This window comes from Mobula hypostoma, chromosome 9, assembly GCF_963921235.1.
Source record: "Mobula hypostoma chromosome 9, sMobHyp1.1, whole genome shotgun sequence".
In the NCBI taxonomy this organism is placed as follows: Eukaryota; Metazoa; Chordata; class Chondrichthyes; order Myliobatiformes; family Myliobatidae; genus Mobula; species Mobula hypostoma.
In genome coordinates this window covers 52,841,983-52,858,928 of record NC_086105.1, presented here as the reverse complement: position 1 = coordinate 52,858,928, position 16,946 = coordinate 52,841,983, and the positions used below count along the sequence as shown (strand labels likewise).

At 41.6% G+C, this 16,946-nt stretch overlaps 1 protein-coding gene across 12 annotated transcripts in view; it reads right to left on the bottom strand.

The window, feature by feature from the left end:
- cnot4b (CCR4-NOT transcription complex, subunit 4b) overlaps nucleotides 1-16,946 on the bottom strand; it is a 176,195-nt gene that overhangs the window by 73,107 nt on the left and 86,142 nt on the right. For 4 of the 12 annotated variants that reach the window (XM_063058285.1, XM_063058292.1, XM_063058287.1 and 1 more), the window contains exons 7-8: nucleotides 11,230-11,363; nucleotides 1,219-1,374 (exon numbers count right to left, since the gene is read on the bottom strand). In XM_063058285.1, the coding sequence (XP_062914355.1) occupies nucleotides 1,219-1,374; nucleotides 11,230-11,363 (290 nt within the window). The remainder of the gene's footprint in view (nucleotides 1-1,218; nucleotides 1,375-11,229; nucleotides 11,364-16,946) is intronic. The other 8 variants (XM_063058290.1, XM_063058293.1, XM_063058296.1 and 5 more) reach the window with 3 other exon arrangements.

Here is a 16,946-nt window from a genome sequence, read left to right as displayed (position 1 = left end):
CATGCGGATTGGTGATAACATATCCTCCTCGCTGACAATCAACACTGGCACACCTCAGGGGTGTGTGTTTAGCCCACTGCTCTACTCTCTATATATCCATGACTGTGTGGCTTGGCATTGCTCAAATACCATCTACAGATTTGCTGACAATACAACCATTGCTGGTAGAATTTCAGGTGGTGACGAGAGGGCGTACAGGAGCGAGATATACCAACTAGTGGAATGGTGCTGCAGCAATAACCTAGCACTCAATGTCAGTAAGACGAAAGAGCAGATTGTGGACTTCAGCAAGGGTAAGATGAAGGAGCACATACCAATCCTCATAGAAGGATCAGAAGTGGAGAGTGTGAGCAGCTTCAAGCTCCTGGGTGTCAAGATCTCTGAGGATCTAACCTGGTCCCAACATATCAATGTAGTCATAAAGAAGGCAAGACAGTGGCCATACTTTATTAGGAGTTTGAAGAGATTTGGCATGTCAATAAATACACTCAAAATCTTTTATAGTTGTACGTGGAGAGCATTCTGACAGCCGCATCACCGCCTTGTATGGAGGGGCTACTGCATAGGACAGAAAGAAGCTGCAGAAGGTTATAAATCTAGTCAGCTCCATCTTGGGTACTAGTCTACAAAGTACCCAGGGCATCTTTGGGGAGCGGTGTCTCAGCACCCATTATTAAGGACCTCCAGCACCCAGAGCATGACCTTTTCTCACTACTACCACCAGGTAGGAGATACAGAAGCCTGAAGGCACACACTCAGTCATTCAGGAACAGCTTCTTCCCCTCTGCCATCCAATTCCTAAATGGACATTGAAGCTTTGGACACAACCTCACTTTTTTAATATACAGCATTTGTTTTTTGCACATTTAAAATCTATTCAATACATGTAACTGATTTACTTGTTTATTTATTATGTTTTATTTTATTATTTTTTCTCTCTCTGCTAGATTATGTATTGCATTGAACTGCTGCTGCTAAGTTAAACAAATTTCATGTCACATGCCGTGATAATAAACCTGATTCTGATTCTGAGTTATGTGGCCAAATCGACTCTGAATCATATCTCTGTTGATACTTGGCATTGATACTGATCATCAAGTGCTCACAAAAATGGTCGTATGCAAGAACTCTGAGAATAGAGGCAAGCAAAAGAAAATTGCCTCCGTTGTTCAGCTGAGGTTATTGCAGTCCAAGAGAGAAATAAAGCCAATCACTGACCTGAGTTCTGTGTCAGGACCATCTGAGGTCATATGCTCGGGATCTGAACCATTATCAAGAATAGGAGGTGTTTTCCTGTGCCAGAGTATTAGACCGTTGGCTGCTTTAGCTGTGCTGAGTAATGACGGCCAGGCATCTTTATTACTAGTGTTGGGTCTGTAAGGGGAAAGAATGGCAGAAATACTGAGTATCTACCAAACTGACAGAACAATAAGCTTCAGCAGCTCAGAGATGCTGTTCACTTAGTGGAAACTTCCCAAAAGGGATGCTGTCCAAGATATATTGCTGGCATCATGTATCCTCCCCAGTCAGTGGTCTGACAACAATCAAAACGAGGAATTCAATTAATCCATTATTGATGATAAGAGGTTGCCTACCACAGAGAAAGTAGGGAGAAGTAAGGTGGCTTGCATAAGTATGGATATACAATCACTGATCCTTAAAAAAAAAATCAGGTTTTATATTAGATAATCAGAATAATTCAGGATTCAGAATGTTTTTTCACTAGATCAACTTGCACACACTAAACAAAGAATGTAACTGGATAATCCAAATGTTTAACAGCTTTTGGTAGTATTTGATTTCAGTGCAAATTCGCAAGGATCTGGTAGCATTATACATTTCTTCACAGCAACTTGTCAACCAAGAGCAAGAACCATCAGAAGATCTGGTTGTTAAGTTCCACATGACAGGAAATTCACCATTTCCAACGTGACTGTCCCAAGTGCTCTTCTCGGAATATGGATATGCAATTTTAATCAAAGACGCCAAGTTGGTGTAGAAGAAACATAAAGATTACACCATATACAAAGTTATTACTTAAAATCTTATACTGAGACAAAGGACACCAACACAAGGGAAAAACAAGCCACTACCTCATCAGGACTTTAAAGCTGGATTAAAAAAGATTAGTGCCATTTATTCATTCTTTAATAGTTAAAATCAATACTCCAAGATATGAAATTGTAATTCATAAAGACAATCTGATTAAATTTTGCAGGCAAGACAAAGGCTACATACTGCCAATTCCATTGAAGTAGCGTTTTATAGAAAAGTGAAAAAATGTAATGGGAAATCCATATATTCGGAGTTATTCTGCGCAACCATGCTAAGCAGGAGCAGGTCATTGGTTCTTTATTTCATTAACATTTTGCTTATGTCATTGTATGTCAGATTTGGTGCACACAAATTTAATGCCGTGTTGTAGCTTTCTACCCAATAGCTGACAGCCAATGATAGAAAAAAAAACATGCATCTATTAGTTATCAAATATTAGTTTCCAGAGTGCAGAGGAAGCTTGCAATTTCACAACATTGCTGTCTTCACCACCAAATTTCAACACTGTTTCCAGCTTATGACCAACCAAGAGCCTCTTCGAATACCAAGATTAAAACCAACACATCCTTAGCAGCATTGATAGCATTCTTGTACAGTTCAAAGTTGTGGACAACTTGCAGAAGCATACAGAGACACTGTATGCATCAAAAACTGTTTTAACACAATGGTCCAATGGCAGGACAACATCGAGCAACATCAAATCAATATCCCCAGTAGCGATACTGATCATACTTAAACAGCTTTAGTGGTTGGATCATATGCCAAAACCAGACACTCAAAACAAGTACTGTCTCTGAAACAGAAATAAACCCTAAAATAAAACCTACATGGATGTTCAAAAAAAAATTACAGAAACTAACATTTTAATCAAGTAACACACATAAAAGTTGCTGGTGAACGCAGCAGGCCAGGCAGCATCCTAGTCCTGACGAAGGGTCTCGGCCTGAAATGTCGACTGCACCTCTTCCTAGAGATGCTGCCTGGCCTGCTGCGTTCACCAGCAACTTTTATGTGTGTTGCTTGAATTTCCGGCATCTGCAGAATTCCTGTTGTTTGCGATTTTAATCAAGTCATGGGAATGCCCAACATAGACTGGGGGTCTGCTTCACTGAGCACCTTTTCTCAGTCTGCCACAAAAGGCAGGTTTTCCCAGTGATCAGCCATTCTAATTCTAATTCCATTCCAACATGTCTGTTATGGCCTCTTCTACTGCCATATTAAGGTCACTCTAAGGAGGAGCAATACTTCATATTCCACCTAGATAGCTTCCAACCTGATATTATGAAAATCGATAACTTGTACTTCTTAAACACCCCCCCCCCACATTTTTCCATTTCCATTCTGGCTCTCCCTATTTCCGTTCTGTGCCACTCCATCCCTTTCTCCCATAGTTCACTGTCCTCTCCTATCAGATTCCTCCTTCTTCAGCCCTTTACCTCTTCCACCTATCATCTCCCAGCTTTTCACTTTATCCCTCTCCCCTGGGTATCCCATCATGTTTTCACCTATCATCTACTAACTTGTACTCCTCCTCCCCTTGCCCTCGTATTCTGGCTTCTAACCCCTACCTTTCCAGGGGTCTTGGTCCGAAATGTCTACAGTTTATTCCTTTCCATAAATGCTGCCCGATGTGCTGAGTTCCTGTGACACCTCAAATTGGAAAAGTAGCATCAAGACAATAACAGCTTGTGCTTCCACACAAGAGTTCATGATGGTCACATGCAGTAACAGAACAAGAGCACAACAAACCAACTGCTTCATCAAGTACCATCTTCCCCACCAATGGCAGATCCTATGCAGGATGCATTATCCACCTCAGAAACCAAAAACAAAACTGGAATGGTAACAGGTCAACTTCAACTGCTCAAGAATGAGAAAACAAGGCATTGAACAAAACATGCCCATTGTATTCCTGTGCAGAAAACTCTGCTCAAAGACACTGTTTTGGTATAAGTTGCCTCAGTAAACCCGAAGAATGACCTGTTTATATGCTGCTGACCTTCTTGAAGGAAAAACAAATCATATGCTCCCCGTTTTACAAGTGTTAGGGTACTCTCAACCATTTATTGGTTACAAGAGTCAATGCATCTTCAACATTGGGTAAATGTGGATCATGGTTTACTGAAGATCCACTCAAAAATTGCCCAGAGAAAGACCACCTCATTTTCTGCCCAGAAAGTGGCTAAGCTGATAGTTATACTATGAAACAAAAGATCTGACAGGCATTAAAAAATAGACAACACTTCAGCGTGGTGAAATTGGTGCAAAGCTGCTATCACTTGGAAGACAGCACAGAATTACTGTTATGATTCAGCTTATAATGCTTTCCTTTGGATCACTGAAAGTATAAAATATTACAAGTCTGCTTAGAATCTTGCTCATGGCCACACTTCCCATCACAAAAATGTATAAAATTTTCACAAGCATATAAATGCTCAAAATACAGCAGGCAGCATAATCTGCCAAAACCAAGACATTTTTCAGAAAGCCAATTTAATCTGGTCAATGTTCACAATATCTTCAGGCTCTTCTGACAAGTAGATTAGAAAGAAAAAAATCATCGATGAGAGTAGAGCTTAACCACTCCCTAACTTTGACTGTAATAAATTCTGATGAGATTTTTACATCACTATTCAGTAGATAATACACCAAAACAGAGTGGCTTTCTTTTTAAAATAAACTAAGACCGCATCTTTGTTCTGTGATGAGCAGGATATGTTTTGTGTTGTGACAGGAAATCTAATCAATGATTTTGGTTTACATGTAGAAAATGAATCAGAGATGATAGAAAACAAGACTGACCATGCAAATAAATCTGGGGAGAGTAAACAATTGCAAGAAAATAGCAAATAGATTGGGCAGCACACTAGTAAATTGGCAAGTGCAATTAATTTTGGACAATAAACCGCTCTGGGCAAAAAACAGAAAGAATAAAGTAAATGATAGGATGCTGACTAGCAATGCAATGAGACAATAAAAAGGTAGAAAGTTCTGAAGGAATAAGAAACAGATACTCCGGATAGCTATCTTCTCACTAAGTAGTAGATCAAGATTTATATCTGAACTATGTGCGAAACCAGGCAGAGCACTGATACTCACAACATGCAGTTCTATGCAGGAAGACAAAGAGACTACAGGTGCTGGAGGAAGTCGGCAGCATCTGTAGAGGGAAATGAATTGTTGCTGTTTTGGGTCAAGATCCCACATCAGGACTGAGAATGTAGGAAAGTAGCCAGTACAGACAAGACAGTAGGGAAAATGGGCCAGGAGGTGTGAGGCGGACCAAAGAGGAGGGAGAGAAAAATGAAGTTGGAGATAAGTGCTGGAGTGCGCTGAGCAGAGACACAAAGCTGACAAGGATTGGAATCTACTAAGCATGTCATAAGGGGAACTACTCAAGGGAAAGCTGGACAGATGGAAATAGAGGGGATTCAATGGATAAAGTGGATAGTAAGGAGGTAAATGTAACCACAATATATTTTCGGAGAGGTGAGGGGCAGGAATAAAGGGTGATGTGAGATGGTGGGGTATGAGAAAAGTTAGAAAGGGACCAAAGTGGGAATAGATCACAAGGAGCAAGAGCGTGAGCCAACAATCAGGTGGGGGGTAGGAGAGACAGGGGTTACCAGAAGTAGCAAAGTTCAATATTCATACCATTGGATTATAGACCACCCAGATGAAATGAGAGGTTTGCATTTGGCCCTACCCTGGTAGTGAAGGCAGCCAAAGATTGATACGTCAATTTGGGAATTTGAAGGGGAATTGAAATAGCATGCAATTGGGAGCTTGGGGTGGTCACTACAGAGTGCTGGTAATTTGCAAACTCTTCACCTAGTTTACGCTTGGTCTTGCTGATACAGAGGAGGCCATATTGAGAGTAATGAAAACAGCAGACAAGGCTGGAGGTTGTCTCACTTGGAAGGGCTGACCAGGTCTCCCAGTATTGGTGATGGAGGCAGTGTGGCTTTTCTTACAATTGCAAGAGAAAGTGCCAGAGGTCAATAAGTGGAAGATAGGGAGAGATGGTGAAGCAGGGAGCCATGGAGAGAGGGGTCCTTGCATAAGGAGCTGAGGGGGTGGGGAGGTGGAGAAGATGCAATGAATGGTGGAATTCTATTTTAGCTGACAGAAATAGCTAAGTATGATATGCTGGAAGTGGGGAATAACAGAGAGAAAGCTGGATTAAAGGAACTCTTTTCTGTTTGAGATAGATGTTAGGCTGAGGGGTGAAAGCAAGACAAGGAAATGCAAATGTGAGAGGACTCAATAACAGAAGAGAAGACACGTTTCCTGAAAAAAAATAATTTCACATGTTCTGGCATGGAGGGCCTTGAGAGCAGACACAGTGGAGAACGAGACTATGTGGGAAGTGTGGGATTATAGGAGTGACAATGGATTGCTTAATGCCCAAGAGATCCAGACAAGGAAGAGTCAGGAAAAACAAAAGTGAACTTGAAAGCATGTTGGAAGTTAGCAGAAAAGGTACAAAACTGATGAGTTCTGCACAAGTGAAGGTTGTGACACCAATGCAGCTGATGTGACAGAGTTGGCAAGTAGTTCCAGACATTCTCTTGGACAAGGACCATTCCATGTTGCCAACAAAAAAAACAGGCAGAACTAGGCCCATGCAAGTGCCCAAACTTTGCAGGAAGAATCAAAAGCAAAATTGTTCAGAGTGCACAAGCTTTGCTAGTCACATGAGTATTAATGAAGAGAAATTGACTAGATCTTTGATAAATTAAGTGGAAGGGTTGAATACCTTTCTGATGAAGTTTAAGAAGACTGACCAGTCAGCGAAGATGAGAGTGTGGGTGCCAGGGAATTCAAAGCTAACAAAATGGTGGAAAGCATGTGAGGTGTCCCAGAAGTAGCTGTAAAGGGAACACGAAACTCAGCACTTGTTAGAAATGGGGAATGTAGCTTTGTCGGAAAACCGAATATGGCTGCTTACTTTGCAGTAGGAAGCAGATTTAATTAGAGGAGGCAAAACTAAAAAACTGTTAAAGGGCATTCGGCACTTCCATATAAATTAGATGGGAGCCCAATATACCAGGTTCATAATACAAATTAGTTGATTGAATTTTTAAACACAAGATGTGAAACAAATACAGCAAGTTGGAAACTCCTGCTTTCTGCAGGCTCTTTAAGTGCTCTAACCTCTACGATACTATGAACAGCTGCAAATTGGGTTTCAAATAACTTTTCCCTCCTTACAAACCAAATGGACCTAAATGACTTATTTTGTAATTTTTATGATCCTATGAAGACTTGACAACTGATATATATTGGAAGGCTTAATTAGTACATAAAAAGCTTCTTCTCTGTTCATAACTGTGAAAACAAGTTATCAAACCTTCAGAATGAAAGGCAAGTTTTCACTTCCAAGTAATGCAGGCTAATGAGGTGAGAGGTACAGTACACTTGTCCCCCACTTTTTGAATGTTCGCTTTACGACACCTCACTGTTATGAAAGACCTACATTAGTTACCTGTTTTCGCTAACAGAAGGTGTTTTCACTGTTACGAAAAAAGGCAGTGTGTGAAAAAAGGCAGCACACCCCGAGAAACCAAGCTCTTCCCCCGGAACTGCATTCTAGCCGGCATTGTTTAAACACGTGCCTGTGAGCATTTGTGCTTTATGTTGACTTATTTTGAGCATCTGTTAGCAAGATGAGTTCTAAGGTATCGGAAAAGCCTGCAAGTGCTCGTAAGGGTGTTACACTTAGTATAAAACTAGACATAATTAAGCGTTTCAATCGTGGTCAACGAAGTAAGGACAAAGTGAGTTTGGCTTGTGGAAGTTGACGAAGATGATGTTGAAGAGGTTTTGGCATCCCATGACCAAGAACTGATAGATGAAGAGCCGATGCAATTGGAAGAGGAAAGGATAACAATTGAAACCGAATGCAGTAGCGAATGGACCGAAAGTGAAGTCGTCCAGGAACTGAACGTGAAGCAACTGCGTGAGATTTTCACTGCAATTGACAACGGTGCAATGATTGCAGAAAAATACGACTTGAATTTTGAAAGGGTACGTAGGTTTAGGGCATATTTGCAGGATGGTTTGAGTGCTTACAAAGAACTGTATGATAGAAAAATGCGCGAGGCTAAGCAGTCAAGCATACTGTCGTTTTTCAAGCCTTCCACATCAGCCACAGCAAATGATGAACCTCGACCTTCAAGGCAGGCACACATAGAAGATGACCTGCCTGCCTTGATGGAAACAGATGACGGTGAGATGACACCCTAGTGTCCCACCACCCCAATCTCCTACAACTCAGCCTAACAGATCATCAGTGTGCTCGCTGTCTTCCCAATTCCAGTAAGTGATACTATACTGTACATACATTATTTCTACTTTACATAGGCTGTGTATTTTTATGAGTTATTTGGTATGATTTGGCAGCTTCATAGCTTAAAGGTTACTGGAGAGAGTGTTTCTGCCTAAAGCGCTTGCATGAGATTTTTGCTACGGTGGACAGTGCAATGATTGCAGAAAAGAATTTCAGCTTTACATAGGCTGTGTATTTATCATATCATTCCTGCTTTTACTATATGTTACTGTTATTTTGGGTTTTATGTGTTATTTGGCATGATTTAGTAGGTTATTTTTTGGGTCTGCGAACATTCACAAATTTTGCCCTTTAAATAAATGGTAATTGCTTCTTCACTTTACGACATTCCGGCTTACAAGCGCTCCTAGGAGCGCTCTACCTTCGGATGGCAGGGGAAACCAGTATACCCGGATCCTCAATTGGGAATTATCATTCGGGTAAAGGAAAAGGGAATAAACTGTGACCAAAGAGAAGCTGCCACATCTACAAGACTTGCACCAAATTCCTTCCCAGCAGATTTAACACTTTCTTTGCATCCTGCTTATGGTGACAACAGAGACTTGGGCTGGAAATCAAGATACAGCTCCTTCATAGGTACAGCATTAGGTTTGTAATGCTCGCAAGGTACCTCAGTACACATAAAACAAGGAAACAGCACCTCATTTCAAGCTTGAAAACAACTTCTATCTGAGCATGACCATACTGATGCAATTGGGAGTTAGCGGATTACAATGCACATCTTGTCAAGGAAAATCTTGATAAAATTTAAACAAAAGCTTTGTAACTCAGCCTAGGAAATATTTGATCAGTCATTCCACACAGATACATTTGGGAACCATGCATAAATACAAATTGAATTGTGGACAAAATTAACAACATGCACTTGACTTTCATCACCCAGAGCAGCAAATCAGTGGGAGATTTTAATGGGTGTAAATTGCAAATTATTATTGGGCAGTCATCAGCTAACAAGATGAGTAAAAGCACTGTTTTTAATTTAAATGCTTTTTTCTTACTCTGACTCAGCAAGTCAATGGCTTGAGGTTTGAGCCACGGCAGGGAACATCAACCTCATCTTCCTGCAGTATGCCAATACTCTGTCACATGTTTGTCAATTCTCCTTCAGCTCCTATGCTACTGACCTACTCATGATATTGGTCCATTAGCCTATGAGCACATCTTTGGGATGTGGGAACTGAGAAGACTGAGAGGAAACCTATGTGGTCAGGCATAAAATGTGCAAACACTTCACAAACAGCACCCAAGGTCAATATCAAATTGGTGTCTCTGGAGCAGTACTAACAGCAATATCATAATCTAACACAGAGTATTACTGAATAAAATTATTTAAAATCATTTAGGTCTGAAAGAAGCACCAATAAAATTAATTCCCAAATTTTCATTCTCCTACATACTCCAATAATAGCAGACATATTATGTTGGGTAAATACTAATTCACCCCAATCAAGACTCAATTGGCCCAAACAATGCAATTGAAGCACAAGCTACAGATTATCTACAATGATGATAAATGGATATAGACAATATTATCTTCAAAGAACTATGCATACCACTCCAAATTATTTTCACATCTCCCATCAAGACTACAAAACAAAATCACGATTTACAATAACTTGCTCTTTGTTTATTGTTGCAATCGCTTTTCCATGAAACAAAATGTTCTTGAAACTGATGTTGAGGGTTCAAACTTCAATATGCTTATCACATTAAGTAAGTTTAATCAATAAAGTTGCAAAGATGTTTAAACTCATCACCGAGGTTAAAACTCTCCTCATAAGTCTCCCAGAATTGTGGATGTTGCAACAAGGCAAGGGCTAACAGGGTGTGCGGACAGAACAGAGTGCAGACGCTGTATAATCCTCAAGCTGAACCAGACCTTTGAGAGCTGGACTTTGTACAACCTTTTCTGAGTGTGAAAGTTCACTCAACCAACAGCCAAAACGATAAGCCAATAGAGACAGTGTGCAGACACAGTGCAATCACTCAGACTGAACAAGGTTCTTGAAAGCTGAGCTCTCCTTTGTACAGTCTTTCTGTTCAAGCCTGAAAACCAAGATCTCTCAGCATACCAAGACAAATTCTCAAGCATAATTGGCCTGAAATATGTATTATGATTGGTAATTAAAGATGCAAATATTGGGATTCAGAAGTTCACAAAGTTGCTATTAAATCAATATCCAACAATCAATTCCAGTTTAAAAGGCATTTCTTTGGTCAAACTTCAGAACATTCTGGTGAGTGGGGCCAGGCTGCTCTCCTTGAGTACAAGTAAAGTATGATTGAGGGATGAGTGTGAGCTGTTGGAGTCTAGTTAATTGTCATCAAAAGAATCATAATTTGAACTACAAATGAATGCAACTAAATGAAGGAAACACACACAGATGGGTTTGAAATCAACCATTTACTCATCCTAAAATTCTCAAGTGGCCTTTTTCAATGTGCTTTGATAAGTGGAAGTCACTACACTTAAGGTAACCAGGTGTTGTGAAAGCAATGTAACGAGAGAGCAAGCCCAACCAATATTTGCTGTTGAACAGGCAAGAGAGCAGAAATTAAGCAAGATCTCTGACCGTACCTGTGCACACTGGAATGGTGCCCATCATAATCAGGCCAATTTGCTTGCTTCATAAAGCACATTTCTTCAGTTGATAAATATATCAATCACAAAAGGACACTTTAACAAGCTTAGGGTAAAATTATGCACTTAACCAAAAGCGACTTAACTCATATCAACAGGTGGAATGGAAAGAAAATTCATGTATGAATGTGAATGCAAATAAAAAGAACTAGGTCAAGCAGGAGGCCAGGGCAGTACTTACGCATCATACCTCTGCTGTGTAACTATTTTGTTCTTGTTTTTGTCGACTGTACTGGATGACTGGTGCAAAAAGTTGGGATTCATTTTATAAAGTTCCTGGAGCAGCTTCTGTTCATATTCTTGATGTTTCCCTGCCTGTGGAAGAAAATGAGATAAATTTACAAGGGCTCAATGCAAGCAGACTGGCACAAAGCACAAGAGCAATTTATACCCTTGACAAAATATCTAAAATGATGCAGATGATTGCTAATTACAACACTTGGTACTAATAACGAGGGATGAGGAATAATTATTTGAATTTCCCACTCCCAGGAAATCAAGAAAAGGGTGCTTGACCTCAGTTAAATCTCTAGTTCAAATCCCTTCTCCAACTAGATATCCCACAACACTTGTTCCAGAATCTAAAACAAATAATAATTAGTGTCAATTCCACCTGTTGTGTCATACTTGCCATTCACGTTCGTGCCACTTTACTGTACAATGCCCAAATCCACGACTACCTCAATATCATGTTCAAGGTTATTGTCATCGGACTGTACTTATATACAACCAAATAAAGCAATGTTCCTCCAGACCACGGTGCATCCACAATAAAACATTATAACAAATTAATTCTACTTCCGGGGCGCCAAGGCGCGACTAGAGTAGCAACAGTAGTCTCAATGGATACGATTCCTGTTTCAGCCTGATACAGCTAAAAAGCACAACTGCTTCCAAGGTCAGTCCAGTCAACAAGGACGTCTTGATGCATTTAAATGAACTGTCGCTGCTTAAAACCGACGGAAACAACACCGATTTTAGTTGGAAGTGTCCATGGAGGACACCTTGGAGGAGGTGTGGGTGTAGATCGGGACTACAAGTGCGTTTAAGGAAATGGGGTTTTAAGCTGCCTATACCAACTACCTTGCTGGTGAGCGTGCAGTCTCTGGTGAATAAAATCGATGCTCTCAGAGCTAGGGTGCTGAATCAGAGAGACATGAGGACCGCATGTGTTTCACGGAATCCTGGTTAACTCCTTCCGTTCCAGATGCAGCGATCCAGAACGACAGGTTCACTATACACTGTCAGGATAGATCTATAGAGTCTCTCAAAAGCAGAGGTGGAGGAGTATGCCTCATGATCAACTCTTCTTGGTGCACAAATATATCAGTGCTGTCCCAATTCTGCTCACCAGACCTGGAATATCAGCAGTAAAGTGCCATCCTTTTTGCCTACCATGGGAGTTCTCTGGGGTCATTTTGGTAGCAGTTTACATTCCACCTCAGGCCAATGTCAAGCGGGCTTTAGATGATCTGAGCAATGGGATCAACATGCACGAAGCATTGCATCCTAATGCCTTCACCATCATTTTGGGAGATTTTAACCAGGCCAGTCTGAAAAAAATCACTAAGCAACTACCATCAACAGATCACTTACAATACCAGAGGAAACAACACACTGGACCATTGCTACACCACCATCAAGAATGCCTACCGTGCTATTCCATGCCCTCACTTCGGGAAGTATAATCACCTGGCTGTATTTCTACTCCCTGAGTATAGGCAGAGAAGCACAGGAGCACCTACAGGACTGCTTTGAATTGGTGGACTGGACTGTATTCAGGGATTCATCTTCGAGCCTGGGTGAGAATGCTGCAGTTGTTTCCAACTTCATTAAAACCTGTGGGGATGAGCCTGTGCCCACAAAGACTTATCGTACATTCCCAAACCAAAAGCTATGGATGAACCAGGAGGTATGTTGTTTGCTGAAGATCTGTGGCATTCAAGTCTGGCGACCCAGGCTTGTCCCAGAAAACCAAGTATGATTTGCGGAAGGCTATTTCAAGGGTGAAGAGACAATCTTGAATGAGGTTGGAGGCGACATCAGATGCATGGCAACTCTGGCAGGTTCTGCAAGACATTACTTCCTACAAAACGAAACTCAATAGTATGAATGGCAGCGATGCTTCACTACCAGATGAACTCAAAGCCTTCTATGCACACTTTGAAAGGGAGAACACAACTAAAGCTGTGAAGATCCCTGCTGTACCTGATGACCCTGTGATCTCCGTTTCAGAAGCTGACGGTAGACTGTCCTTAAAGAGAGTGAACCCTCGCAAGGCAGAAGGTCTCGATGCAGTACCTGCTAAGGCTCTGAAAACCTGTGCCAACCAACTAGCGGGAGTATTCAAGGACATTTTCAGCCTCTCACTGCTACGGGAAGAAGTTCCCATTTGCTTCAAAAAGGCAACAATTATACCAGTGTCTAAGAAGAATAATATGGGCTGCCTTAATGACGATCGCCTGGTAGCACTCACATCGACAGTGATGAAATGCTTTGAGCGGTTGGTCATGACGAGACTAAACTCCTGCCTCAGCAAAGACCTGGAGCCACCGCAATTTGCCTATCGCCACAATAGGTCAATGGCAGATGCAGTCTCAATGGCTCTCCACACGGTTTTAGACCACCTGGACAACACAAACACTTACGTCAGGATGCTGCTCATAGACTGTAGCTCCACATTTAATACTTTATACTTTATTGTCGCCAAACAATTGATACTAGAACTACATATAGATTGGGTGAACCAAATTGGTAAGGGTGCTGAGGAAGAGGATTTCTTGGAATGTATGCGGGATGGTTTTCTGAACCAACGTGTCGAGGAACCAACTAGAGAGCAGGCCATTCTAGACTGGGTATTGAGCAATGAGGAAGGGTCAGTTAGCCACCTTGTCGTGCGAGGCCCCTTGGGTAAGAGTGACCAATGGTAGTAATGGTGGAATTCTTCATTAAGATGGAGAGTGATATAATTAATTCAGAAACAAAGGTTCTGAACTTAAAGAAGGGTAACTTTGAAGGTATGAGACATGAATTAGCTAAGATAGACTGGCAAATGATACTTAAAGGGTTGACAGTGGATATGCAATGGCAAGCATTTAAAGATTGCATGGATGAACTACAATAATTGTTCATCCCAGTCTGGCAAAAGAATAAACCAGGGAAGGTAGTGCACCCTTGGCTGACAAGGGAAATTAGGGATAGTATTAACTCCAAAGAAGAAACATACAAATTAGCCTGAAAAAGCGGCACACCTGAGGTCTGGGAGAAATTCAGAGTCCAGCAGAGGAGGACGAAGGGCTTAATTAGGAAAGGGAAAAAAAGATTATAAGAGAAAGTTGGCAGGGAACATAAAAATTAACTGTAAAAGCTTTTATATATATGTGAAAAGAAAAAGATTGGTTAAGACAAATGTAGGTCCCTTACAGTCAGAAACAGGTGAATTGATCATGGGGAACAAGGACAAGGCAAACCAATTGAATAACTACTTTGGTTCTGTCTTCACTAAGGAGGACATAAATAATCTTCCAGAAATAGTAGGGGACCGAGGGTCTAGTGAGATGGAGGAACTGAGGGAAATACATGCTAGTAGGGAAGTGACGTTAGGTAAATTGAAGGGATTAAAGGCAGATAAATTCCTAAAGCCAGATGGTCTGCATCCCACAGAGCTTAAGGAAGTAGCCCAAGAAATACTGGATGCATTAGTGATAATTTTTCAAAACTCTTTAGATTCTGGATTAGTTCCTGAGGATTGGAGGGTGCCTAATGTAACCCCACTTTTTAAAAAAGGAGGGAGAGAGAAACCAGGGAATTATAGATTGGTTAGCCTGACATCGGTGGTGGGGAAAATGCGAGAGTCAGTTATCAAAGATGTGATAACAGCACATTTGGAAAGCGGTGAAATTATTGGACAAAGTCAGCACGGATTTGTGAAAGGAAAATCATGTCTGGCGAATCTCATAAACCTTTTTGAGGATGTAACTAGTAGAATGGATTGGGGAGAACCACTGGGTATGGTATATTTGGATTTTCAAAAGGCTTTTGACAAGGTCCCACACAGGAGATTAGCGTGCAAACTTAAAGCACACGGTATTAAGGATATGGTATTGATGTGGATAAAGAACTGGTTGGCAGACAGGAAGCAAAGAGTGGGAATAAACGGGACCTTTTCAGAATGGCAGGCGGTGACTAGTGGGGTACCACAAGGCTCAGTGCTGGGACCCCAGTTGTTTACAATATATATTAATGACTTAGATGAGGGAAGTAAATGCAGCATCTCCAAGTTTGCGGATGACACGAAGCTGGGTGGCAGTGTTAGCTGTGAGGAGGATGCTAAGAGGATGCAGGGTGACTTGGGTAGGTCAGATGAGTGGGCAAATTCATGGCAGATGCAACTTAATGTGGATAAATGTGAGGTTGTCCACTTTGGTGGCAAGAACAGGAAAACAGATTATCTGAATGGTGGCCAATTAGGAAAAGGGGAGGTGCAACGAGACCTGGGTGTCATTGTTACACCAGTCATTGAAAGTGGGCATGCAGGTACAGCAGGTGGTGAAAAAGGCAAATGGTATGCTGGCATTCATAGCAAGAGGATTCGAGTACAGGAGCAGGGAGGTACTACTGCAGTTGTACAAGGCCTTGGTGAGACCACACCTGGAGTACTGTGTGCAGTTTTGGTCCCCTAATCTGTGGAAAGACATCCTTGCCATAGAGGGAGTACAAAGAAGGTTCACCAGATTGATTCCTGGGATGGCAGGACTTTCATATGATGAAAGACTGGATCGACTAGGCTTATACTCTCTGGAATTTAGAAGATTGAGGGGGGGGATCTTATTGAAATGTATAAAATCCTAAAGGGATTGGACAGGCTAGATGCAGGAAGATTGCTCCCGATGTTGGGGAAGTCCAGAACGAGGAGTCACAGTTTGAGGATAAAGGGGAAGCCTTTTAGGACTGAGATTAGGAAAAACCTCTTCACACAGAGAGTGGTGAATCTGTGGAATTCTCTGCCACAGGAAACAGTTGAGGCCAGTTCAATGGCTATAGTTAAGAGGGAGTTAGATATGGCCCTTGTGGCTAAAGGGATCAGGGGGTATGGAGAGAAGGCAGGTACAGGGTTCTGAGCTGGATGATCAGCCATGATCATACTGAATGGCGGTGCAGGCTCGAAGGGCCGAATGGCCTACTCCTGCATCTATTTTCTATGTTTCTATGTACAATCATCATAGTGATATTTGATTCTGCGCTTCCCGCTCCCTGGATTACAAATCGATAATAAATATTAAAAATTTAAATTATAAATCATAAATAGAAAAATTAGAAAAATGGAAAGTAAGGTAGTACAAAAAAACCGAGATGCAGGTCCAGATATTTGGAGGGTAAGGCTGGGATCCGGGTCAGAATCCGTTCAGCAGTCTTATCACAGTTGGAAAGAAGCTGTTCCGAAATCTGGCCGTACGGGTCTTCAAGCTCCCGAGCCTTCTCCCGGAGGGAAGAGGGACGAAAAGTGTGTTGGCTGCGTGGGTCGTGTCCTTGATTATCATGGCAGCACTACTCCGACAGTGTGTGGTGTAAAGTGAGTCCACGGACGGAAGATTAGTTTGTGTGATGTGCTGCGCCGTGTTCACGATCTTCTGCAGCTTCTTTCAGTCTTGGACAGGACAACTTCCATACCAGGTTGTGATGCACCCGAGAAGAATGCTTTCTACGGTGCATCTATAAAAATTAGTGAGGGTTTTAGGGGACAGGCCAAATTTCTTTAGTTTTCTCAGGAAGTAAAGGTGCTGGTGGGCCTTCTTGGCAGTGGACTCTGCTTGGTTGGACCAAGTCAGGTCATTTGTGATATTGACCCCGAGGAACTTAAAGCTTTTGACCTGTTCCACTTGCACACCACCGATGTAA